General features: G+C 40.4%; 1 protein-coding gene across 4 annotated transcripts in view; it reads right to left on the reverse strand.

Moving 5' to 3' along the window:
- The window catches only part of ESYT2 (extended synaptotagmin 2), a 90,897-nt gene that overhangs the window by 13,177 nt on the left and 56,407 nt on the right, over positions 1–21,313 (reverse strand). The window contains exons 7-16 of one of the 4 annotated variants that reach the window (XM_072153969.1): positions 14,078–14,133; positions 11,772–11,892; positions 11,082–11,258; positions 8,746–8,828; positions 7,797–7,845; positions 6,887–6,976; positions 5,298–5,393; positions 2,379–2,441; positions 530–574; positions 79–153 (exon numbers count right to left, since the gene is read on the reverse strand). In XM_072153969.1, the coding sequence (XP_072010070.1) occupies positions 79–153; positions 530–574; positions 2,379–2,441; positions 5,298–5,393; positions 6,887–6,976; positions 7,797–7,845; positions 8,746–8,828; positions 11,082–11,258; positions 11,772–11,892; positions 14,078–14,133 (855 nt within the window). Of the gene's footprint in view, positions 1–78; positions 154–529; positions 575–2,378; positions 2,442–4,350; positions 4,453–5,297; positions 5,394–6,886; positions 6,977–7,796; positions 7,846–8,745; positions 8,829–11,081; positions 11,259–11,771; positions 11,893–14,077; positions 14,134–21,313 lie in introns of all 4 variants that reach the window. The other 3 variants (XM_072153970.1, XM_072153971.1, XM_072153972.1) reach the window with 3 other exon arrangements.

Consider the following 21,313-nt stretch of genomic DNA (forward strand, 5'->3'; position numbering starts at 1 on the left):
ATCTAGTGCCCCTGTGATGTTTTATAGGTAGTGCACCTCACTTATGTCAACAAGCATTATCAGATCTTCCACTCTTACCTTACTTTCCTGTACATTATGCCCCAGTGAGAACAGCACATAAGGATTAGGGGTGCTGCCCATTTTCTTTCCTGACTGGAACGGGAAACGGAAAAACGCAAAATGTTACACGGCTTGGCAAACAATAACAGTAATTACACATTAGAAAGTTAAAGAAAAATTTGGCATTACATCTGCTAAAATAAATTTCTTTCATTCCAAATCAGGATGGTCAAAGAAACACAGATGTAAATGCAATAAAGTGAATAAATAAAAATCCGGAAGAAAAAAAATTAAAAATAAAATACAGCAAGCCCATGCAGGTTAGCATTGACACAGTGGAGAATGTATGCAGGATTGTAAATGTACAAAGCTTCCAAGCTGCACAATTGTACATTTCACTAAAAGAAATAGCGTAAATGGGAGGAGGGAAGTAAAATGCGTTTGTCAGGAAGCTCCAGTTCTCGCTTACGCTGTTCCGTCCTGCTGGGACCTCTTGGTCGTGGGTTACGGTCATCTATGGTAAAGTACACCTGTCAACTAGACATTGGTGAGACCGCCAGCCACTACCACAACTGCCCATGAATGGCGTCTATACAAGGGCTATAATATTTGTATTACTGTACAATATGGTGTAAAACTCTTCATTTAGAGTCATTTCTGTGACAGAGGCCATACCGACCATTATGTACTGTTATATTGAGTGATGGTGTTAGAAATACGGTGAGAAAGATTTTTAAAGGGGAAATCCCTTCTCAATGAAGTTCTGATGTATAATCCAAAAATTAAAGGGGATGTCTACTTCCAGCAAATATTGGATATGGTTTGTGTAATGAAATGTTTTATAATTTTTCAATCTACTTTCTGTATTAATTCCTCACAGTTTTCTAGATCTGTGCTTGCTGTCTTTCAACATGAGCTTCATTGTTCATTGTTTACTTCCACTGGATAGAAACCTGTATGTGGTCATGTGATGTCATACAGGTGCATGACACGTTATAACACACAGCTCTGAATGTACCCTAAAGTACACTAAATTGCTAGCATCCAGAGGTCCGTTTGTAACTAGGGGTCGTCTGTAAGTCAGGTGTTCTTAAGTAGCAGACCGCCTGTACAAGACAACTCAAAGACATGTCTGCGAACTGACCAGTCCTCTGCAAGCTCTTTATACTTCCTGAAATCTGACGAAGATCACCAGTGCTATATTTTGGCATGTCATTGTTTTGGAGGATTTCCCCTTTAAGTGTCTGGCAAGTTTACCTTTAGCTTCTCACACTTGTGCACTGTGTAGTGTTAGCAAGTACAGTAGTCCCCGGGTTCCTTAGGTTTGTTCTTAAGTTGAATTTATATGCAAGTTGGAACTGTACATTTTAGAATTGTAGCTCCAGACTAATTTTTTTTCCCACTGCCTATAGTGCAAATTATTATATGTGCCCTGTTATTACAACCAATATAAAAAAACAACTGGATATATACTGTAGCTTATAAAGTGTATTTTACAACCCCGTAATTTAACCAAATTTTAAGTAATTTTCTTGTGTTTAGTTATCCAATATACTGGCATTACCCAGACAATAACTAAGGAAGCTGCAGGGAGCTCAAGCTCCCTGCAGCCCCCCTCTCAGCTGGCCATAGACTACAGACACTGAAAATATACGCCCTCATGTATGCAAAGTATCTTTATGATGAGTAATGTCCATGCATAGGGTAAACATTAGGTGTTTCGTATATGTAATGGTATGTATAAAGGAAGGCAATGCCCCCCCTTAACTTGGTTGTTATTTGGGCCAAGCTCTTAGCAGGTTAATAACGTAGCATCGATAGGCCATCTATATGATGAGTCAATGTCTAATCTATCAATTCCCAAGGAACTGATGACATTGTTCATGCTGGGGGCAGCCATTGACCATTCCGTCTGTCCAATACTAAAGAAGACCATACACCTATAGCCGTCGGCCAAGCACTTGCTTGGTTGGATCCACTTAATGAGGGTATGCCCAAATATTCTCAATATCTTCTGTAAGATCAAGCTTGGGCGTGTTGAGATATAACATGGCCCACCATACCTTTTCATAATATTTAATGTTGACGGAAAATAGGAACCCCCAATTAATTGATTGGTCGGTCCCACCAAAATGTATTGTGTATGGCCACCTTTACCACTGTGGCAGGGTAAGAGCTCATAATATGGCATACTCATGCCCACCTGCCTGTTACCTTATGGGAAAAATTCTGCTTTATACATGTATTATTCTCTTAGAACACACGTTTGTTTGAGTTATCCTTTAAGGTCCCGAAAAGGTTTAACCGGATTGTTTTACCTTTTTAGCTTTGTCAACAGCAGACTTCTTCATGCCATCCCGGTTAAGCTCTAATGGATTACTCTTATAACAGGGGGAAAAATGAACACACGCAGGGTTAATAAACCAAGCTATGGAGGATGCTCGAGCAGGTTAACCACAGGACGACACGGGAACAATACAAAAAACAGGCTGAATTATAGAAGTTACATGTTTACTCGACACATGAGACAGACAATGGGAGAGCGATGTTCAGAAGGGAGCAACAGCAAACTAAAGACACAATCTTATCTCTGTTCTGGTGACTGTAAGGTGCAACACAAAAATGGTTAAAATTTTACAACCAAATTTTTGCAAGGTAAAAAGCAGGAACATTTCCACTGTACAAGACTCAACTTCTTACAATAAGATCGGCAGCTCAATGTGAACATTGGTCACAATGTCCTTCAATTGTAGCGAGATGAAAACTCCTAGGGATAACAGCTACTCCCCCCTCAACTCCTCCATGTACATGCATGCTCGGTTGAGCCAAGCATGCATATATTCTGAACGGGGCGAGTGAAGGAAGGCTCTGCCGTAAACCTCTGACGGCAGCGTTAAGATTCTATTTTGTTGATCCTATTTTAACCCTGACCTAATCTTCCAAGGGACTCGAGAGGCCTCATTATAAAAAAAAGATTAAAAAAAGGTTTGGACAATTTTGCTTGAACTTTTGCTGGGAATCTTTAAAGTTGTTGTCCCAAGTTTAATTGTTTTCTATAGCACCTTCTGGGGACCCCACCCATCGAGAGAGAGGCCTCTGTTCTTAGGAATTAAAGGAAGTGACAGGTCGAGTATGCCTCCTGCCGCTCCATTCAATATTAAGGGATCAACGGATATTGCCAAGCGATGTGCCCAGCCATTTCTAATCACTCCAGCAGTATTGAATGGAGTGGCTGGACACATGCTCAACCTATCCCTTTGTTCAATTACTGAGAAGAGGAAACTCATTCTCATGATCTTAGCATTACAGCCTTTCAGCGCTGGGTTCATGTCCCAGGGTCAACATCTGCAAAGAGTTTGTATGTTCTCTCCGTGTTTGCGTGGGTTTCCTCCGGGTCCTCCGATTTTCTCCCACACTCCAAAACATACTAGTAGGCTGATTAGATTGTGGGCCCCATTGGGGACAGGGACCGATTTGGCAAGCTCGGTGCAGCAATGTGTAATCTGTGTGCGCTATACAAATAAAGGAATTATTATTATTATAATTATTATTATGATCGTGGGGGTCCCAAACACCAATCAAGACTGTTACCCCCTATTCTTTGGATAGGGAATAACAATAAACCCTTTGAAGGATTTGCTTGAATTTTTATAGGGGTCTTTAAACTTTTTATGGCTCTACTTCTGGGAAAGTGGTATCAAGTCTGTACCAGATGAGAACAGGAGGCCAAAGATTAACCTTTTCCATGCCTAGTGACTATTTCTCTTGATAATCCATCTCACTAAAGACATAAAAGACTATCCAGGGAATGTCTATACAGAGTTGAGTCTATCAGCTGATTGTTACACACAAAAACAGGAAAAAAGGCAACGGAAAAAGAAGGACAAAAGGAACATTATCATCTATAGTCTTGATTTATCCAATTCCGCTAATCGTTTACTTACACTTTAAATTCCTGAAAATCCTTTTTTCACGGAATTAGCAATCCCTATAAACACTCATTTTACATCTCTCAGCAGAACTCCTTGCTTTTGCCCTTGTTTGACAAAGTAACGGACATTTGAAAACGGACAAGAACGCTACGTGTAAAGCCTTCATCATTTCCTTAGGACAGATCCGAAACTAGAAGTTCTTAAATCCAACGTAGAACATAGAACATACATATGGATGGTTACTTAGATCTCATTTCTATTCACCATTAATTGTATTGAGGACATGCTGAAAAACATGCAATGCAGACACACATGCATGTCTATTGCAGCACTCCGCAGCCGCCACCAGGAAACTCACAAATAATGTTCTATATAGGGAGGAGGTGTTCTCACAAAAGATCAGTCCCGAAGCCTTCCTCTCTTTTAAGAAGCCACACCCTACATTCCCCTCGTAGATACTCTTGGAAGATGGAAGATGAAGCAAGGAAGCCAAGAATGACCAAAGCGAAGCAAAACATAATAATAATAATGATACAATAAGCATATGAGTAAACAGGGCAAAAAACAACAACAAAAGGAAACACAACTGGGACAAAGAAGACAAATTTCGGATGTGGAAAAGCTGTGAATGGTATCGAATGGTTAATAATTAACTGAGGCAGGGAAAGAAATGTGATGATTAATGGAATATTGACGAATAACAGAAAAGTGATGTAGCAACGAAAATGAAACATAATCAGAGAGTCGGTGACTTTGGAGGGGAGTGGTAAATGAAAAAGAATTCAAATAAAAGAGGGAATTCTACAAAGGAAATTTCAGATCCTACCCGAGGAGGATGGTAGTTTAATGGAGTAAAATCTGGTGACAAGTTTTCTTGTTATTACCTATTGTGACAATGGCATGTCCACTATTCCTGAAAATCAAATGCATTTGACCACCATCTATCAAACAATGTATCATAGAGGTATTCTTTTATTCTATGACTAATACTTCTAGTAGAAAACACATATAAGGCGAGTCCTACAGAGAGACAACCTCAATGTCTTGACAGTATACTACAAAATTGGAGGATTTACAATATTGTCGTGTCTAAGCTCAGCTACCATGTCCAGCATTCTCTATGGATGGATGTGATGTAATGTATATACAGTATCCTATAGGTCAACATGAATACAGGCAATATTCTTATATCCAATGTTTTCCAGATAAAATCTGATTTATTTTTACCTAAAGCTGAGGGTAGAACATTTATAAGAATGAATACCACAAACACAGACCCATACCTAGGGTGCAGATCGTACTTACAGGCAAATTTCTGGCTGAATCTAGGTACAGTATTAGCAGAGCTGCAGAAAGGCCATCGTCTGCCTGGTCCTTGTCAGCTTTTATGCTAGTCAGTACCTGAAGGATGAAAAACAAAAACTTTAGATTAGACATTATACACAGGAGTCTTTCATATAAATTCCAAGTCCAAGTTTTATTTGACTTGTCTAAGGACCATGTTTACTTCCACAGATCCTGTATGACAAAATGGTTGCCTATGGTGAAGAGATATATATATATACACACACACTCACCGGCCACTTTATTAGGTACACCATGCTAGTAACGGGTTGGACCCCCTTTTGCCTTCAGAACTGCCTCAATTCTTCGTGGCATAGATTCAACAAGGTGCTGGAAGCATTCCTCAGAGATTTTGGTCCATATTGACATAATGGCATCACACATTTGCCGCAGATTTGTCGGCTGCACATCCATGATGCGAATCTCCCGTTCCACCACATCCCAAAGATGCTCTATTGGATTGAGATCTGGTGACTGTGGAGGCCATTTGAGTACAGTGACCTCATTGTCATGTTCAAGAAACCAGTCTGAGATGATTCCAGCTTTATGACATGGCGCATTATCCTGCTGAAAGTAGCCATCAGATGTTACAGGGTACATTGTGCTCATAAAGGGATGGACATGGTCAGCAACAATACTCAGGTAGGCTGTGGCGTTGCAACAATGCTCAATTGGTACCAAGGGGCCCAAAGAGTGCCAAGAAAATATTCCCCACACCATGACACCACCACCACCAGCCTGAACCATTGATACAAGGCAGGATGGATCCATGCTTTCATGTTGTTGACGCCAAATTCTGACCCTACCATCCGAATGTCGCAGCAGAAATCGAGACTCATCAGACCAGGCAACGTTTTTCCAATCTTCTACTGTCCAATTTCGATGAGCTTGTGCAAATTGTAGCCTCAGTTTCCTGTTCTTAGCTGAAAGGAGTGGCACCTGGTGTGGTCTTCTGCTGCTGTAGCCCATCTGCCTCAAAGTTCGACGTACTGTGCGTTCAGAGATGCTCTTCTGCCTACCTTGGTTGTAACGGGTGGAGATTTGAGTCACTGTTGCCTTGCCAGCTCGAACCAGTCTGCCCATTTCCGCCCACAGAACTACCGCTCACTGGATGTTTTTTCTTTTTCGGACCATTCTCTGTAAACCCTAGAGATGGTTGTGCGTGAAAATCCCAGTAGATCAGCAGTTTCTGAAATACTCAGACCAGCCCTTCTGGCACCAACAACCATGCCACGTTCAAAGGCACTCAAATCACCTTTCTTCCCCATACTGATGCTCGGTTTGAACTGCAGGAGATTGTCTTGACCATGTCTACATGCCTAAATGCACTGAGTTGCCGCCATGTGATTGGCTGATTAGAAATTAAGTGTTAACGAGCAGTTGGACAGGTGTACCTAATAAAGTGGCCGGTGACTGTATATCTCCTTTTCAAATCTACCTCACCAGGATTGGCTTTGAATGTCTGCAGAAGCAGTCATATGTCTACATCACCGGCCACAACGTTATTGTGCCAAATCAGCTGTAAGTTCACTTCGAGTTTCTCTACATACCTTATCCAGGTTCTCAGTGGTGGACTTTGGAGAAAGCCACTCAAGCTTTAAATGGAGTTTTCCAGAAGTCGCTTCGTCAAGAACAAACCACTGTAAGGAGAGAAAAGAACATGTTTACACTTCTGTGCTTCTGACATTATTATATGTAGTCACATTATGGAAGGACGTCATCTAGCTTGATTTTTTTTTTTTGTGCTATCAAACTAACCCTCTAAGGCTACTATTACATGGCATCCATGGTTGTGGTAACCATTTTGGTGGAGTGGGAGTCATGATAAAACTGACCGACCTCACAAATATATAAATAAAATATAAACATTATGAAATTTCCTATAAATCTCTGTTCTATTTCTAATCTAAGAATTTGGGCCAGAGGTGAACAAATGTTATTGATCTAAGGGCCATATTGTCAGTAATGTAAGATTGTTCAACTTTATGCCGCATCAGTAACCATCACCCTAGATGCACCAATAACCACAGGACAGCAGAAAATACCACCCCAGAAATGATAAATACCACAGTACACTATGTATCCAAACTAGGATCAATATTTAAATAGAAAGTCACTTTATTCTATATACCAATAATCATAAAAAATACATACATGTAACATCAAAAAAAATGTAAAAGTACCGCAGTACATATACAAGTAAACTGATAGGGTGGGTACGTCACTACACCCTAATCACCACCCACACAAGTCACAAGGGTCCAATTAGGCGATAACCTAATATTATTATTTCTAGTTGCCCATGGCAACCAATCACAGCTCAGCTTTCATTTTACCAGTGCTCATTAATATTATAAAGGGGAGCTGTGATTGGTTGCCATGGGTAACTAGAAATATTCTGACTTTCAGACACTTGATAAATCTGCCCCATAGAACCCAGGGGTTCTCATAGTGACTTACCTCATCCACCACTCTTTCCTTCTCCACTTCTGCCAGGTCAATCAAAAGGCTACAAGAAAACAAATGCGTCAAATATTTTGAATTAAAATAAATTGCTGTAATGTTTTATAATTATCTTTAAATAAGAGGGTGACATATTTTTTTAAAATCTGTTAGCTACTCAGACTCTTATCCAACTTTGGCAAGGTTGGGCTATTTTAATGTCACCTCGTTCACACAGGCAATTTACAGCACACACAGCGCACCAAGAGCCTCATCCTAAAGTACACTCCACTCTCTTCACTGCTGTATTACTCCTACCCTGCAAGCAGTTTTTCTATATAAGGGTTAATTCAGACAAATTAATTGGTCTGTAAAACCTAGACCGTGTGCTGGCCATATTTCATGGACCAACCACATTAGTGAGGATGGGACTCTGAGTATCATGGCGATATAAGATGTAAGAGTCCCTGCTTAACCCACAGAACAGAATCGACTCCTTGCATCATAAATCACTATGTGGTTTGGAGTCCTGTCCTTGTCCACTGTGGTCAGTCTGTGAAATTCGGCCAGTGTACGATCCAGGATTCACTGACCAACCACTCTAGTGTGCATTGACCCTAAGGCTGTGATCACATATTGTGTTTTTTTGCGTTTAAGTCATGTTTTCAAACAGCTGAAGAGGAGATTTGCCTAATTACATTGTTGTCAACATTGTGTTTACAAAACCCATGCGTTCATGCGATGTCAGTGCATGTGTCAATGTTTTGTTTAATCATGTGTTTGTTAACACGTGTCAATATCGCATTAACGCTTGCGTTTGTAAACGCAATGTTGACAACAATGTAATTAGGCAAATCTCCTCTTCAGCTGTTGGAATCCCCTGCGTTAAACGCAAACGAAACGCAATGTGTGAACGCAGCTTAAGAGGAAAATATAGCAGGAGTGAAAAAATAAATCTGACACTTACTTGCCCAGGAAATCATCTTTATCTGTGTCTTCATCAAAGAGCTCAATCTCCAGTTCCTGGCCTAGATTCTCATAAATTAAAGCCTGTAAACATGTAGATGTGAAAAAGCAAAAAAAAAACAACGAAAAAGTGAAATTAAATGTACAATCCTGTAAGAGGTTCACACTGCACACAATGTATTGTAACTTGTGACCTGCTCAGAACAAAACTCAATCAATGACACATACATTCAGTTTTTGCAGACGATGATGTCACCTTCCATCATCACACAGGTATCAAATAGAACTTTTTAATTTCCTGAGGTAAGTGAAATTCCCTGCGTTTGGCATTAAGACATGATTTAGTATGAGGTATTTATGCCCCACACCCTTCTCCTGTAAGTACTAGAAGCCGCTGATAGTGATCGGAACTGAATTACATAACCAAAGAATTGTTCCATTTTACCTTAAAAAGTGTTTTACTGGTCTGTGATCTAATGTAGTATTTTTGGGGACATAAAATGTGCAATAAATCTGTGTTCACACAGCCAAGATCAGGCTAGGAAACTCAATTCACACGATGGGCGTATTTCTAAGGCTGGCAGAACAAGTGGGGTTTTTAACCCGTTTTTGGGCCGTTTTTAAGCAGTCCGTTAAAACACACAAGCGTTAAAAGCCGCATCTGTTTTTGACCCGTTTTAATTAAGAGAATTGGTAAAACCGGTCAAAAACAGATGAGTCTTCAAAAAACGCATGCTTTTTTTTTAAAAAAAAGCATGCATTTTTTAACGGACTGCTTAAAAACGGCCCAAAAACGGGTTCAAAACGCCATGTGTGCCGCCGGCCTTAGCCTGAACCAAACTTAGCTGAACTGAGATGTAGATTTGTACTTCATTTGAGCCACATTTGGGGGGGAATGATCCATTGATACACTTATGAAGTTGCCCGTGTTCACAGAACCCATTCATCAATGACATTTTCCATAGGGTGTGAGAAGAGGCCCTATCTGAACACTATGCAGAATAAATGGAGCCCAGTCACCCCTCGAGTTACCTCAGATGTTTTAGGCGGGAAAAATTTCCCTCCTTAAAGAGGTGTTCCCATTTCAGCAAATTAATGTTATTGTTTCTATTGTAAAAAGTTAAACCAATTTCCAATATACTTTCCGTATCAATTCCTCACTGTTTTCTAGATCTCTGCTTGCTGTAATTCTGTAGAAGCTTCTATGTTTACTTCTAATGGACAGAAATCTCACCATAATTACACAGATGCACGGCTCATTATATCACACATTTCTGACAGCCGTGCACCTGTGTAACCAAAGTGACTAGGGGGGTGGGCACATATTGCGTTTTAAAACTGTTTTTAGGCCATTTTTGAGCAGTCTGTAAATAAACGCATGCGTTTTTGACCGCTTTTCCCCATTGTCTTAATTAAGATAATTAAAAATGGACAAAAACGGTAAAAAAAGTATGCATTTTTTAAAGGACTGTTTAAAAGCGGCCTAAAAACGTGTGCCACCATCCTGAGGGTCATTGATGCCTGAATGCCCAGGTCAATTTTTGCAGTTCTGTTATGAGCTTCTTTAAATGGCGATATCTTTGGAAACGCTTTACCTATCAAAAGTAATTTTACTTTGTTTATTTCTTGACATGTCAGACTTTAACTTTATACAATCTTTTTATAATTACATTTTTTTAATTTATAAAATTGGCAGATAAATATGGAAAAAAAGCTTATTTTTTTCACATTTGCAGTCAAAGTTTTTAAAAAATAAGTTGTAGAATTTAATACACCAAAATATGCCAGCATTATTCCCCCACCCTTTTCCCAAGTTCAGCTACAAATGCAGAGGGTGCATGTACTTCTGCAATTCTGCAAACTGTACAGTAAGGGCGATGTCACACGTCAGCGCTTTGATTCAGTTTTGTGACAGAATCAAAGCGCACTGGGGCGGCCCACGGCCGATCACATATGCTCACCCCCTCCTCCTCTCCCGCGCGGCGACGTGTGCCTGCCAGACTACGGCAATGCGGCCATATGTTAGTGTGCATGAGCCCTGAGAGTGGATATCTCCGGTTCTGTGAAGCATCCATACACAATCCAGATATCAGATTTCCAGATTTATTACAACACCAGAATGTGTTTCTAGGTGCCAGGGTTCAGGAGATATAGGTGTCTGTCATGACATTTATAAACATCCTTTCTGCACAGGGCATTTGCAAATAGGACTTATACAGCTGTATGGCAGTCGTGAGTGAGTGAACAAGCTTAGATATTTTTCATACCAGTAAAAGACACACAATAAAACACGTACATCCCGCTATTGGGCCACAACTGCAGTTTGCGATTCCTCACCTCATACACTTCATTCCACTTGGGATTTAGGTTTTCTTTGATGACTTTGCTCTGGAACAACTGATTGCCGATACGGATAACGCCATAAGGATCAGACTTGCCTTTCACCAGCCCCTTCATGTATGTGTCCTTCCACATCAAATCCTGGGCTTCAATAAAATGGATCCTCAAAACTCCCTGTTAACATGCATGAAGTAAACATGAGGTAAATTTACAGGACTCACTAATACTTATGTAAACCACACACTCGACTTGGTCAATGTCATCATGGTTGATCAGACATTTGGTACATGTAGGTGTCTGTGCAGCGATAATAAGGACCACGATCCCCTGTGCAATGGGGTGATTTGTCACTAAATTATTCAGAGACATAAGCCAACAATGCACCAGAGATTGGAAACATATTTCAGGATTGGGTGCATTATGCAGGCGCACTAGAAAAGTGTCCTCACACTGCTGTGCTCCGAGTCTTCTGTATTTAGTTATTCCACAGCCCCCCTCATATGCTCTGAGAGACCGCTGTAGTATCTAAATAGTATCAGGTACAGCAATAATGAAAGTGATGAAAACAGCAATGTGCGGACACACACAGGGACCAAGTCCAGCTACAATCCTGTAATAAAAGTCAATTTTTTTTACAGATTCCCTCAACGATTTCAGGTGCATTATACTGAATACTTCACCACTCACCTTGGGAATAGGGAAGCGTAGCTGTGCAATCTGCAGGTCACTCACAAGTGGAACGGTAATACGATTTGGAAGAACCAAGTAATTGGATATAATATCCAAAATGATTGTATCGGAGACACCACTGTAAATAAAAATAAAGGAAAATATTTAGTTGATTTGAGTTTTGGATTTTAGAAAATGTAGATGTTTTTAGACTGTTTAAGACTCTACTTCTCTACTATGGGAGGGCTAAGCCGTCTCCATGTATGGTGTGAAATAATATATATCTATTAAAATTGCTGAATTTTTTCACCATTTTATATAATGACAACATTGTCCTATAACCCCCACTAGGTGGCAGTATGAAGGATAGAATTCTATACTTTGATCTTTTTTAATCAGATTATCATGCCCTTATGTGTACAGAGACAAGTGATTACACAGAAGCCAATCACATGTCATTCAATTAATAATTTGACCCTATATACCAGTGATGGCGAACCTTTTAGCGGCCGAGTGCCCAAACTGCAACCCAAACCCCTCTTATTTATCGCGAGGTGCCAACCAAAAATTGAATCAGTAACTTATTGCTCCCTGTTCAACAACTTTCAATCATATTGGCCTCCTGAGAACAGCAACACAGTAGAAAGATGGAAAAATTGTGGGGCCAGCAGGAGGTCCTCCAAAGATAATTCGGCCCTGTCTAATCATTCTCCCTCTTCCTACAGTCCCAAGTAGCGAAGGAAGTATCAAAATATCACTGAAAGCAGCATCTTTTAAGTTGCTTGGAACTGCAGGAATATTCTTTGAGTCCTGTCTTGTGTGCTGGGGCTGTGGACCGGGTGCCCACAAAAAGGGCCCTGAGTGCCGCCTCTGGCACCCGTGCCATAGGTTCGCCACCACTGCTATATACCATCCGTTAAAGGGAACCGGTTACCAGATTTTTACCCCATTAAAACTATGCAAAATTTCCCCCATTTACCTATAAAGAAAAATCTCCTAAAAAGTAATGTGAAAATGAGCAGGAAAGGGTCATATTTTACCCGAGAGGAGTCACTTTTAGAGGCTGCAGGGAGAAAGTCACTTCAAAAACCTTTAACTCCAGTTCTGTAGTACCTACGAGAATCCAGCTTGTGGTGTCATATTAAAGAAAGGAATCTCTTCCTTTCAGATCACATTAGGTTTGTGGTTCTGTGAGCTACAGAACCGGAGATACAAACAGTTAAAAAAGATGAATTAGATTTTTATCTGCATCTCACATTTAATCTAATTACATCTGTACTTAACTGCTTGTATCTCGGTTCTGTAGATCACAGAACCACAAACCTAATGCTGATCTGAAAGGACAGAGATTCCTTCTCTTTAATATGACACCACAAGCTGACAGGTAGATAGAACAAGATAAAGGTTTTCTGAATTGATACTTCCCTCACCTCAAAACTTAACTCATCTCATGTAAAATATGACTATTCTCTGCTCATATTCAAATGGCTTTGGTGGTAGATTTCCTTTAAAGAAAGGTAGAAAAATAGCACAAAGAAACCATTTTTTTCAAAGGGGTATTCCCACGAAGACAAGATTCTTTAATATAAAATACAGCATATCTCAGATATAATTCCACACTGTCTCTAAGAGTCCTGGTGTTTACAATTTATTGCCCCTGGATATGACCGTAAATCTTCTATGCTCGGATTCTTCTCATGAATAGCTTTTCTTGTCTGCACACTGCAGTGCTCTCTGCCTACAGCCCATTCACCTCACATTACAAGACCAGCTCAGACACAGGCACTTCCTCCTGGCAAGCAGTGTGCAGAGACTTACTCTGCAAGATAAGGTATGTATCTGAAGGGAGGCATAGGCGAGTTAGCAGAGCCTTGAGTGTCATTGTGTTTTATATCCATCTCATGAATCTCTTATCTCTTATCTGTCTCATCTCTCTTTTTCTATGTTTTAGATACTAGTAAAATGTTCAGAAGCTAAATAAAAGTGTATATACACCTTGTACCCTGATAATCTAAGCACATTGCCAGCACACAGCATGTCGTAGCACCGAGGAATCATGAAGTGTCTGCTTCGAGAGTCCCCGTCCATACTCGCTGAGTTATAGGAGCTAAATTAGTAATAAAACAGAGTAAAATTATAAAGTAAGGGGGTTAAAAAAACGATCTTTACCTTTATTGTGTAGACATCACCAGGGGATTAAAATTTGAGAACTTTCTTTAATGGGCAGGACTAGTTGTTTAATGGGGCAAAATCATATGACAATTTCCCTTTAAGCTTTGCACATGCATTCCAGTTAATCCTGTAACGACTCTGTTTGCACTTACTTTAGACCAGGAATGTCCAACATATTTGTGAGTCCCGTCCAGTTGATATCTAGAAGCTAGAAAATAGAAAAATACATTTTTATACATGAAAACAAACAAAAAAAAAATATCATTGTAAAACAATCCACAAACTAGAACCAGGAATATAAATGCATTTTTTTTATACATCTCTAACACAGTCAAGTAATGACACCATCTCGCATCATGTGCATTTAATAGAGAACGCAGACATAGAGGCGATAGACCAGAACAAATAACAAATAATAAAATGGCTCGGTTCACATTTATGTCAGAAATTCTGTTCTGTTAAAAATGAAATACAAAAAAGGCAATTAATATTATAAAGTATAATAATATTTTAGTTCCGTGGATTCTTGATAATGTAACCTGCAGCACCAGGGTCAGCTAAATGTAAGACCTTCAAAGTCCTGGAAAACCTCTTTAAAGGGATTGTCAGTTGAATGACTATTGAATTTTGAATACGAAAAATAAAATTAAAAAATTCTCTGGTGTCCATATTGCTGATGCCTCTGCACAGGCAGGGATGGGCGACCCCCTATGCTCCACATAAAAATCTAATTTCATGAAATATCCTGTGTCTTACATTGAGAAACCACCTTCAGCTCTGCTACATCTGTACATGTTTATAAATAGGCCTCATCCAATGGATGTTGTAAACCTAGTGAGAATCTGGATCATCACCAAGACATCACTCTAGAAGACGCGGCTGGAGGAGGACGTCACCGATTTTCTACCGTTATGATTATTTTTCCATCCCGACTGATTACAGGAAATGCCAAACCACTAAAGTCACGAGACCCTTCTACAAGGGCTGGAAAGATACTGGCAGCTTCTTAGACGCGCCTCGTACTTTACAAATCTCCAAATATACACAGGGGTTGCGTGCTGTCACTTGTAGTCGGACAACGCGCATCTGTCGCATATCAGTTTTTTGAAGCTAATGGCACACCAGGACAGTGACATCAATGGTGGGACGCCCCGTTTATTTGCCCCTGCATCCAGGGGGTATGGGGGGGGGGGGGAGCCTTGAACAACGTATCCCCCTGTATAGGCATGCAGTGGGACAAGCCATACGTTGGAAATACATGTCGGAATCCTCCACATAACATGGTGTGAACCCAGCCTTAACAATGCGTTCACAAAAAACATGCGTTAACACGCAGCATTAACAAATGCATGTGGAAACTTATGTGTTAACATTGCATCAAAGCATATGTTTTGTAAACACAATGTTAACATCTATGTAATCAGGCAAATCTCCTCAGCTGTTCAGATAAGATTGAAAACACATGCATTACTGCCACGTGTGAACGCACCCTAAAAGTCGATAGGAATGTGAAAGTTACGATGCCACACAGTCATGGTCATCCATCCCGGATTTGCGGATCAGTTGCAAAGTAACACAATCATGGGACCCTTGAGATGGGGACATCATTTGCCAGCCTTCTGCAAAAATGGATCACACATGGATAATCTTTGCAGACATACGGACCAGCAATGGATCACACACGTTGTCTCTCATCTATTTTAGGGGTCCCATAAGTATCCTGCTGCCTGGCCCAGTCTCTGAATCTAGGCAGGGCCCCATGTGCCATGAAGCGGGACGAAGGCAGATTGCGGACCCTTGTAGAGGCGGCATATCCCCACCGCTAGTACAGATTCACCAATTGCTGGCAAGTCCGTACTACATAAAAAGTCAATTACACTGGTGTCTTTAAAGCCTTGACAGGCAGAGCGGTGCAGCACATCGCAACTGTGTGCACCGCTCTTGCAGGACATAGGACAGCATGCGTAATGACTTCATCACGCACACTGGCCTGTGTCTCTATGCGGAGCCTGGTATATATAATAAATTGTCGGTGTTGTAGATACTATAAATTATTCAGGGGACTATATAAAGGATGTTTTGTGTGGGGAATAGGGTGTTCAGTCGTGTTGTGTATTTAGGAACATGCTTCTTTATAGTGTAAGTGACTGTGGTTTTTTTAGGGGCGCTGTGTGGAGTTGTGCTGCATGGAGCTGAAGACATTTGACTGACTTGAGAAATCTTGAAGAAGTCGTCTTCCTGATGGAGCAGATTGTCACCTGTAAAGTACTAGATACTATATGTCGCTAATTCACTCATGTCTGGGTCACTGACTGACCACTAGTGTGTGAGGTAACATCATTGGGGGTGGGCAGCATTTTCATGGTGGGGGTCAATTATGGCACGATGACCCTAGAACCTAGTCCAGGGGCCTCATGTACAAAATTATATATGAAAAAAAACAGGAATGTTGCTTTCTTTTTTTTCCCATTTATGCCCAGAGCCTCTAGTTTTTCCCAATTACTGGAAAACCCCTTTAATTTAACATATTATGCTATGCCAAGACCAAAAAAAAAAAAAAACTGCTCATCTTTACTATACAGAGGCTTGTGTGGTGTATGGATTCCTCTTACAACAGGGGGTTATTTCTGTGCCTATTTTTCTGCACCAGGCGGTTTGTGGACAAGTAGGCACACTGCCCAGAAAACACAACACAATATAGAACGCCACCAGAAGACAGCCAGCTCCCTTAAGCTACTTTTACAAGTAAATAGTGCCGCCATCATGTGACATACACCAAACCCACACAAGCTAGGTGTGAATACACCATCGCATTTCATAGGATACAAACAGCACAGCAAAATACGTAGATTAATCTTTGATACTTATCTCTTTAGAGACTACTGCCATTGTGCAGAATTGGAAAACATTGCTGTTCTCTCCTAAAAACACTGCCACCCCACATACCGTCGGTGGCAACTACTTCATAGGAGAAGAGATGCAATACTAAATACTGACAGGCAGACAAGCGTGGTACAGTTTTAGGAGAAAATAGCCAAGTTTGACTAATCAAACTAATCCATTCAATTAAAAAATATAATTTTATTATTGCATAAATTCATAGTGCAGGTGATAGAAGTAAAGTTTGCAATAAACTTTATTCAAACCAAACGGTTTCTTTGTGTTGTTTTTTATGCATTGCTTTATAGGAAATCTACCACTTTATAGATGTCATTTCAAAGCAGACATACCTTCAGACTGATGTAGACCGATTTTGACAAAAATCAGCTTTTACTATTATGCTAATGAGGCTTTGTACTCCTGTGCATTTAACACAGGGTGCTCCACGCTCTCCTATTAGCCTGTTTATGCACGCCTCCAGCATGTCTCTAGCTAACACTTCCAGCCCCTCCCATTTCCTTTCCCGAGAGCCGATGACACCAGCAAGCTTTGGGGAACTGTAGCACATAAACAGATAGAGGTAGAGGGCAGCCGGGAGCCCAGTGTTGTTACCAGCTCTCAAGGAAGGGACGGGACATGTTAGCTAGAGAAACGCTGGAGGCGTGCATAATGGCCTAATGGGAGAGCGTGGAACCCCTGTGTGACATGCACAGGATAGTAATAGATTTTTATAAATCAAAGTGAGGGAAAGACAGGCAATTATTTTAAATAGATTTCTTGCAAAATTTCATGAAAAATATCTATTCCCTAGACGTGTATATTGCCGAATGGCAAGCCTATTCCTCTTGAAATAAAAACACTGGGTCAATTTTTCTTCTAATTCTATGTCATGATGTCCCTTTGTTATTTCTCATTAATATTTCTGAACTAATTGACAAGTATGTGTTAATCTGTAATAAACAAAGTATGTGTCAAGTAAAATATTTGTATCATTGCCCCTTGTTAAATGGAATGAATCACTACACAGCCGGGTACCGCTAGCACTAAATGGGTGCTTCCCCTCCCTCTCCCATTATGGATTGACATCTAGGTATCCAATTTATTGGTAAATTTCTAAGAGGAATAGCACAAGGTCCTAATTCAGTTACAGTAACTATTTTAAATCATCGTTTTTCTTTTTTATTCCTCCTTGAAAAAAAAAAATTGTTAAGTGACAAGTGGGTGTAAAAAGTTTGACGTTTGAACCCGTAGAATTCAATGATGTCTAACTAGTGCTGAAGGCACAAGAACATGCTGTCTCCCATTTACAACATCCACTGTGTATCTGCAATCATTCTTCAAGTCTGTATACAACTGATAGATACGGAGAGGAGGCTAAAACTTTACTCCTTACAGATCTGGAATATGTTTTAGTACTACTACTACTTGCTAACTACACATAAAATTGCTAAAAATAATTACAGAGAAACAAAACGAAAGAAAAGAAAATTCTAACAATTTTTCAACAGAGAATTCAAGCTTTTTTTTTTTTTTTTTTTTTAACAATAGTCACATCAAGAAAAATGAAAGTTCCCTTTTAAATCACACACTAGTTTCTGTTTCTAATAATGTAAGTCAGGTCCACAAAGTGATTAGCAGGACGTCCTTCCCTCTGGTAGAGACTCCGGCTCCTCTCCATACAAAGACATCTCTTTCCAAAGAAATTAAGCTCTTAATCTATGGCAAATGAGAAGAACTTTCTCTCCAGCCGCTCCACAAGGTTATGTAAGACAGTGCCAAGTGTCTCTTAGCCTACGCTACAACATTTCCAAACAAGAAGTTGCAGGGTCTGCTGAGACGCATTTGATAAGAATGTACATAATTATTAATTTGGACAAGATTTCCTTATAAGGGGCGAGAAGTCCTGTAAACACTCCAGGGACAACAATGGGATCATCTGCCAATTATGCTGGCCTGGAAAATATGAGAGGGACAAAAATCCTGTCTTAGGGTGCTGTCACACGTCGCGTTTACTGCATGCGTTTAAAACCGCATTGCTACAGCTGAAGGGATATTTCCCTAATTAAACAGCTGTTAACGCTTGCGTTTACAAAACGCATGCGTTAACATCGCGGTTAACGCATGCGTTAACAACCGCATGTGTTAACCGCGATGTTAACGCATGCGTTAACAATGCGTTAACACTTGCGTTTTGTAAACGCAAGCGTTAACAGCTGTTTAATTAGGGAAATACCCCTTCAGCTGTAGCAATGCGTTTTTAAATGCATGCAGTAAACGCGACGTGTGACAGCACCCTCACTGATGCAGCCAGTGAATTCCACTGAAAGGCAGCGGTGAGATCTTACACTTCATCATCCGCCACTCGGAGGACAATCAGAGACTTGCTATTTATAACATGTTAAATATGTGGCAACCAATAAAAACTCAATACAAAGTGTTTAAGGAACTGAAGAACTCGTCTACAGGAGAAAAGGTGAAAAATCCCAGTTTCTATCCATGGATTATCCTGGAAATCCCTTGTCACTAACATATGCAGAGAATTTGAGTTACAATGGGAGACGGCTCCAACACTGGACACTGCTCTATGTTAAAGTGAAAATACAATGAAATATGGGACATCTATCTACATGGAAATCAGTGTAACGCTACTTGGAAGATCCTGGCATCACCAATCATTGATTGCCAGATGCAGACAAGTTTGCAAACTTTAGGAATATCCCTTTAAAGGTTGTCTACCCCTTCCACCAATTGTTGTAATCCATGGACAGAATGTTATAGAGAAATACAGTGTGATTCCCATTTTAATCCATATGCTAATGAGGTAGTTGTCAAGTCTTCAGCACCGAAGCACTGCTATTCCTGCCTGAATCACATTAGTGTCGCTCAGATGGACAAATCACCTGCTAATCGAATAGGTAGGGGTCAAGGTACAAATAGCAGTGCAATGAATACTAAAGTCACAACTTTAGTGCACTAACTGCCTCATTAGCATATGGATTAGAATGGGAATTTCTCAGAAATGTCATCGTGGACAGAGGGTATGCTGGAACTCACAGTGTATATCTCTACAACATGCTGCCAGCAAAACTGGTGGAGGAGGTAGACAACCTTTACGGTAGCAATACATTTGATCTCTTAACCCAATGCTGGATCAGTTGGCATTTAGAGAGATTAAACTCCTCTAAGAATATATGGATTCAACATGTCTAATCTCAATGCTACTCGTAACTTTCAGCAGTGCTGATGTAATGAGATGTAATTACCAATTAAAGTCTACCTCCAATTATAAAACAACTTTCATAAATGTATAAAGCAAGTGTAGACATGAACCTATGTCAGTAATGTCTAACCTATGACACAAGTGTCAGAGGTGACACTGCTGAGCCGAAGCGAGCCGACTCCATCCAGAGAGTGGAGTGCCATTTACCAACTGAGGTAAGATGGCCGCTGTTCACACCGCACTCTGAGGAGAGTTGCCCACGTCTACGGATGCAAACACTGTCTGCTTGCTACTCTGGCTTCACTACCTGACAGCGTCAGCATCTGGCGGTGGGGAAGCTCTCCTGCGGAGAACATGTCGTGAGAGGCGGACATTTTACCTCTGGTAGTGAAGACAGTTAGGCTGTGAAGCCCAATTTACCACCCACGCTAAATTTATGAGGTGTCCTACAGTTTCCCTGTCAACATCAGATGGCAGGACCACGTCCACTGCAGTGACTACGGTGAGATAGGAGAGTCTCAGAAGTGTGTGCTCTTTACAACCCATCTTAAAGCAGCTAAAAATGTCATTCTGCTGCCATTGTTCTACCCTCAATTATAACTCAGCAATACTGGGGGAAGAGAACTCTTTGTTATTAGAGATAAAAATATCACAAAATCAAAGATTTTTCTAGAAGTGACACATTACTTATGTGATGTACGAATTTTGGCACACTCAAGGGATGAGCCATCACGGACTGATGGAAAATATTTGATCAGAAAAATGTTTAAAAAGGGAACCTGTCATCCAAAAATGACCTAATAAACGACTACCAGTAGCTTGCCAAGCAGCTTCCACTTTCCATGTTTTGTTTCTTTCATGACCCAATGCGGTGGCATCATCCAGAAAATCAACTGAGATGTAAATTGTGTGTATAAAGTCAAGGAGGCGGAGATTTTAACACTGTCAAGTCAAGCTTTCCCCGTCTCAGAAAGCTCCTCACTGTAATTGAAGGTCCTGCATCCAGAGACATCACTAACCAGATCTTCTGAAGTCTCATGCACAATGTCAATCACACAGGAGGAGGCGTTCAGAGTTCTCCAACTTGATTTCAATGTTAAACTCTCCTCCTCCTTTATAAAACCATTTCACATGTCACTTCAAAGTTGATTTTCTGGATGATGCCACTGCAGTGGACCATAAAAGAAACAAAAACTAGGAGGTGTTATACTGCTTGACAATATACTGGTAGAGGTTTATTAGGCCAAGTGCTGATGACAGGTTCTCTTTAATTCAACATTTATCAGTT

The sequence above is a fragment of the Engystomops pustulosus genome, chromosome 5, assembly GCF_040894005.1.
Source record: "Engystomops pustulosus chromosome 5, aEngPut4.maternal, whole genome shotgun sequence".
Classification (NCBI taxonomy): Eukaryota; Metazoa; Chordata; class Amphibia; order Anura; family Leptodactylidae; genus Engystomops; species Engystomops pustulosus.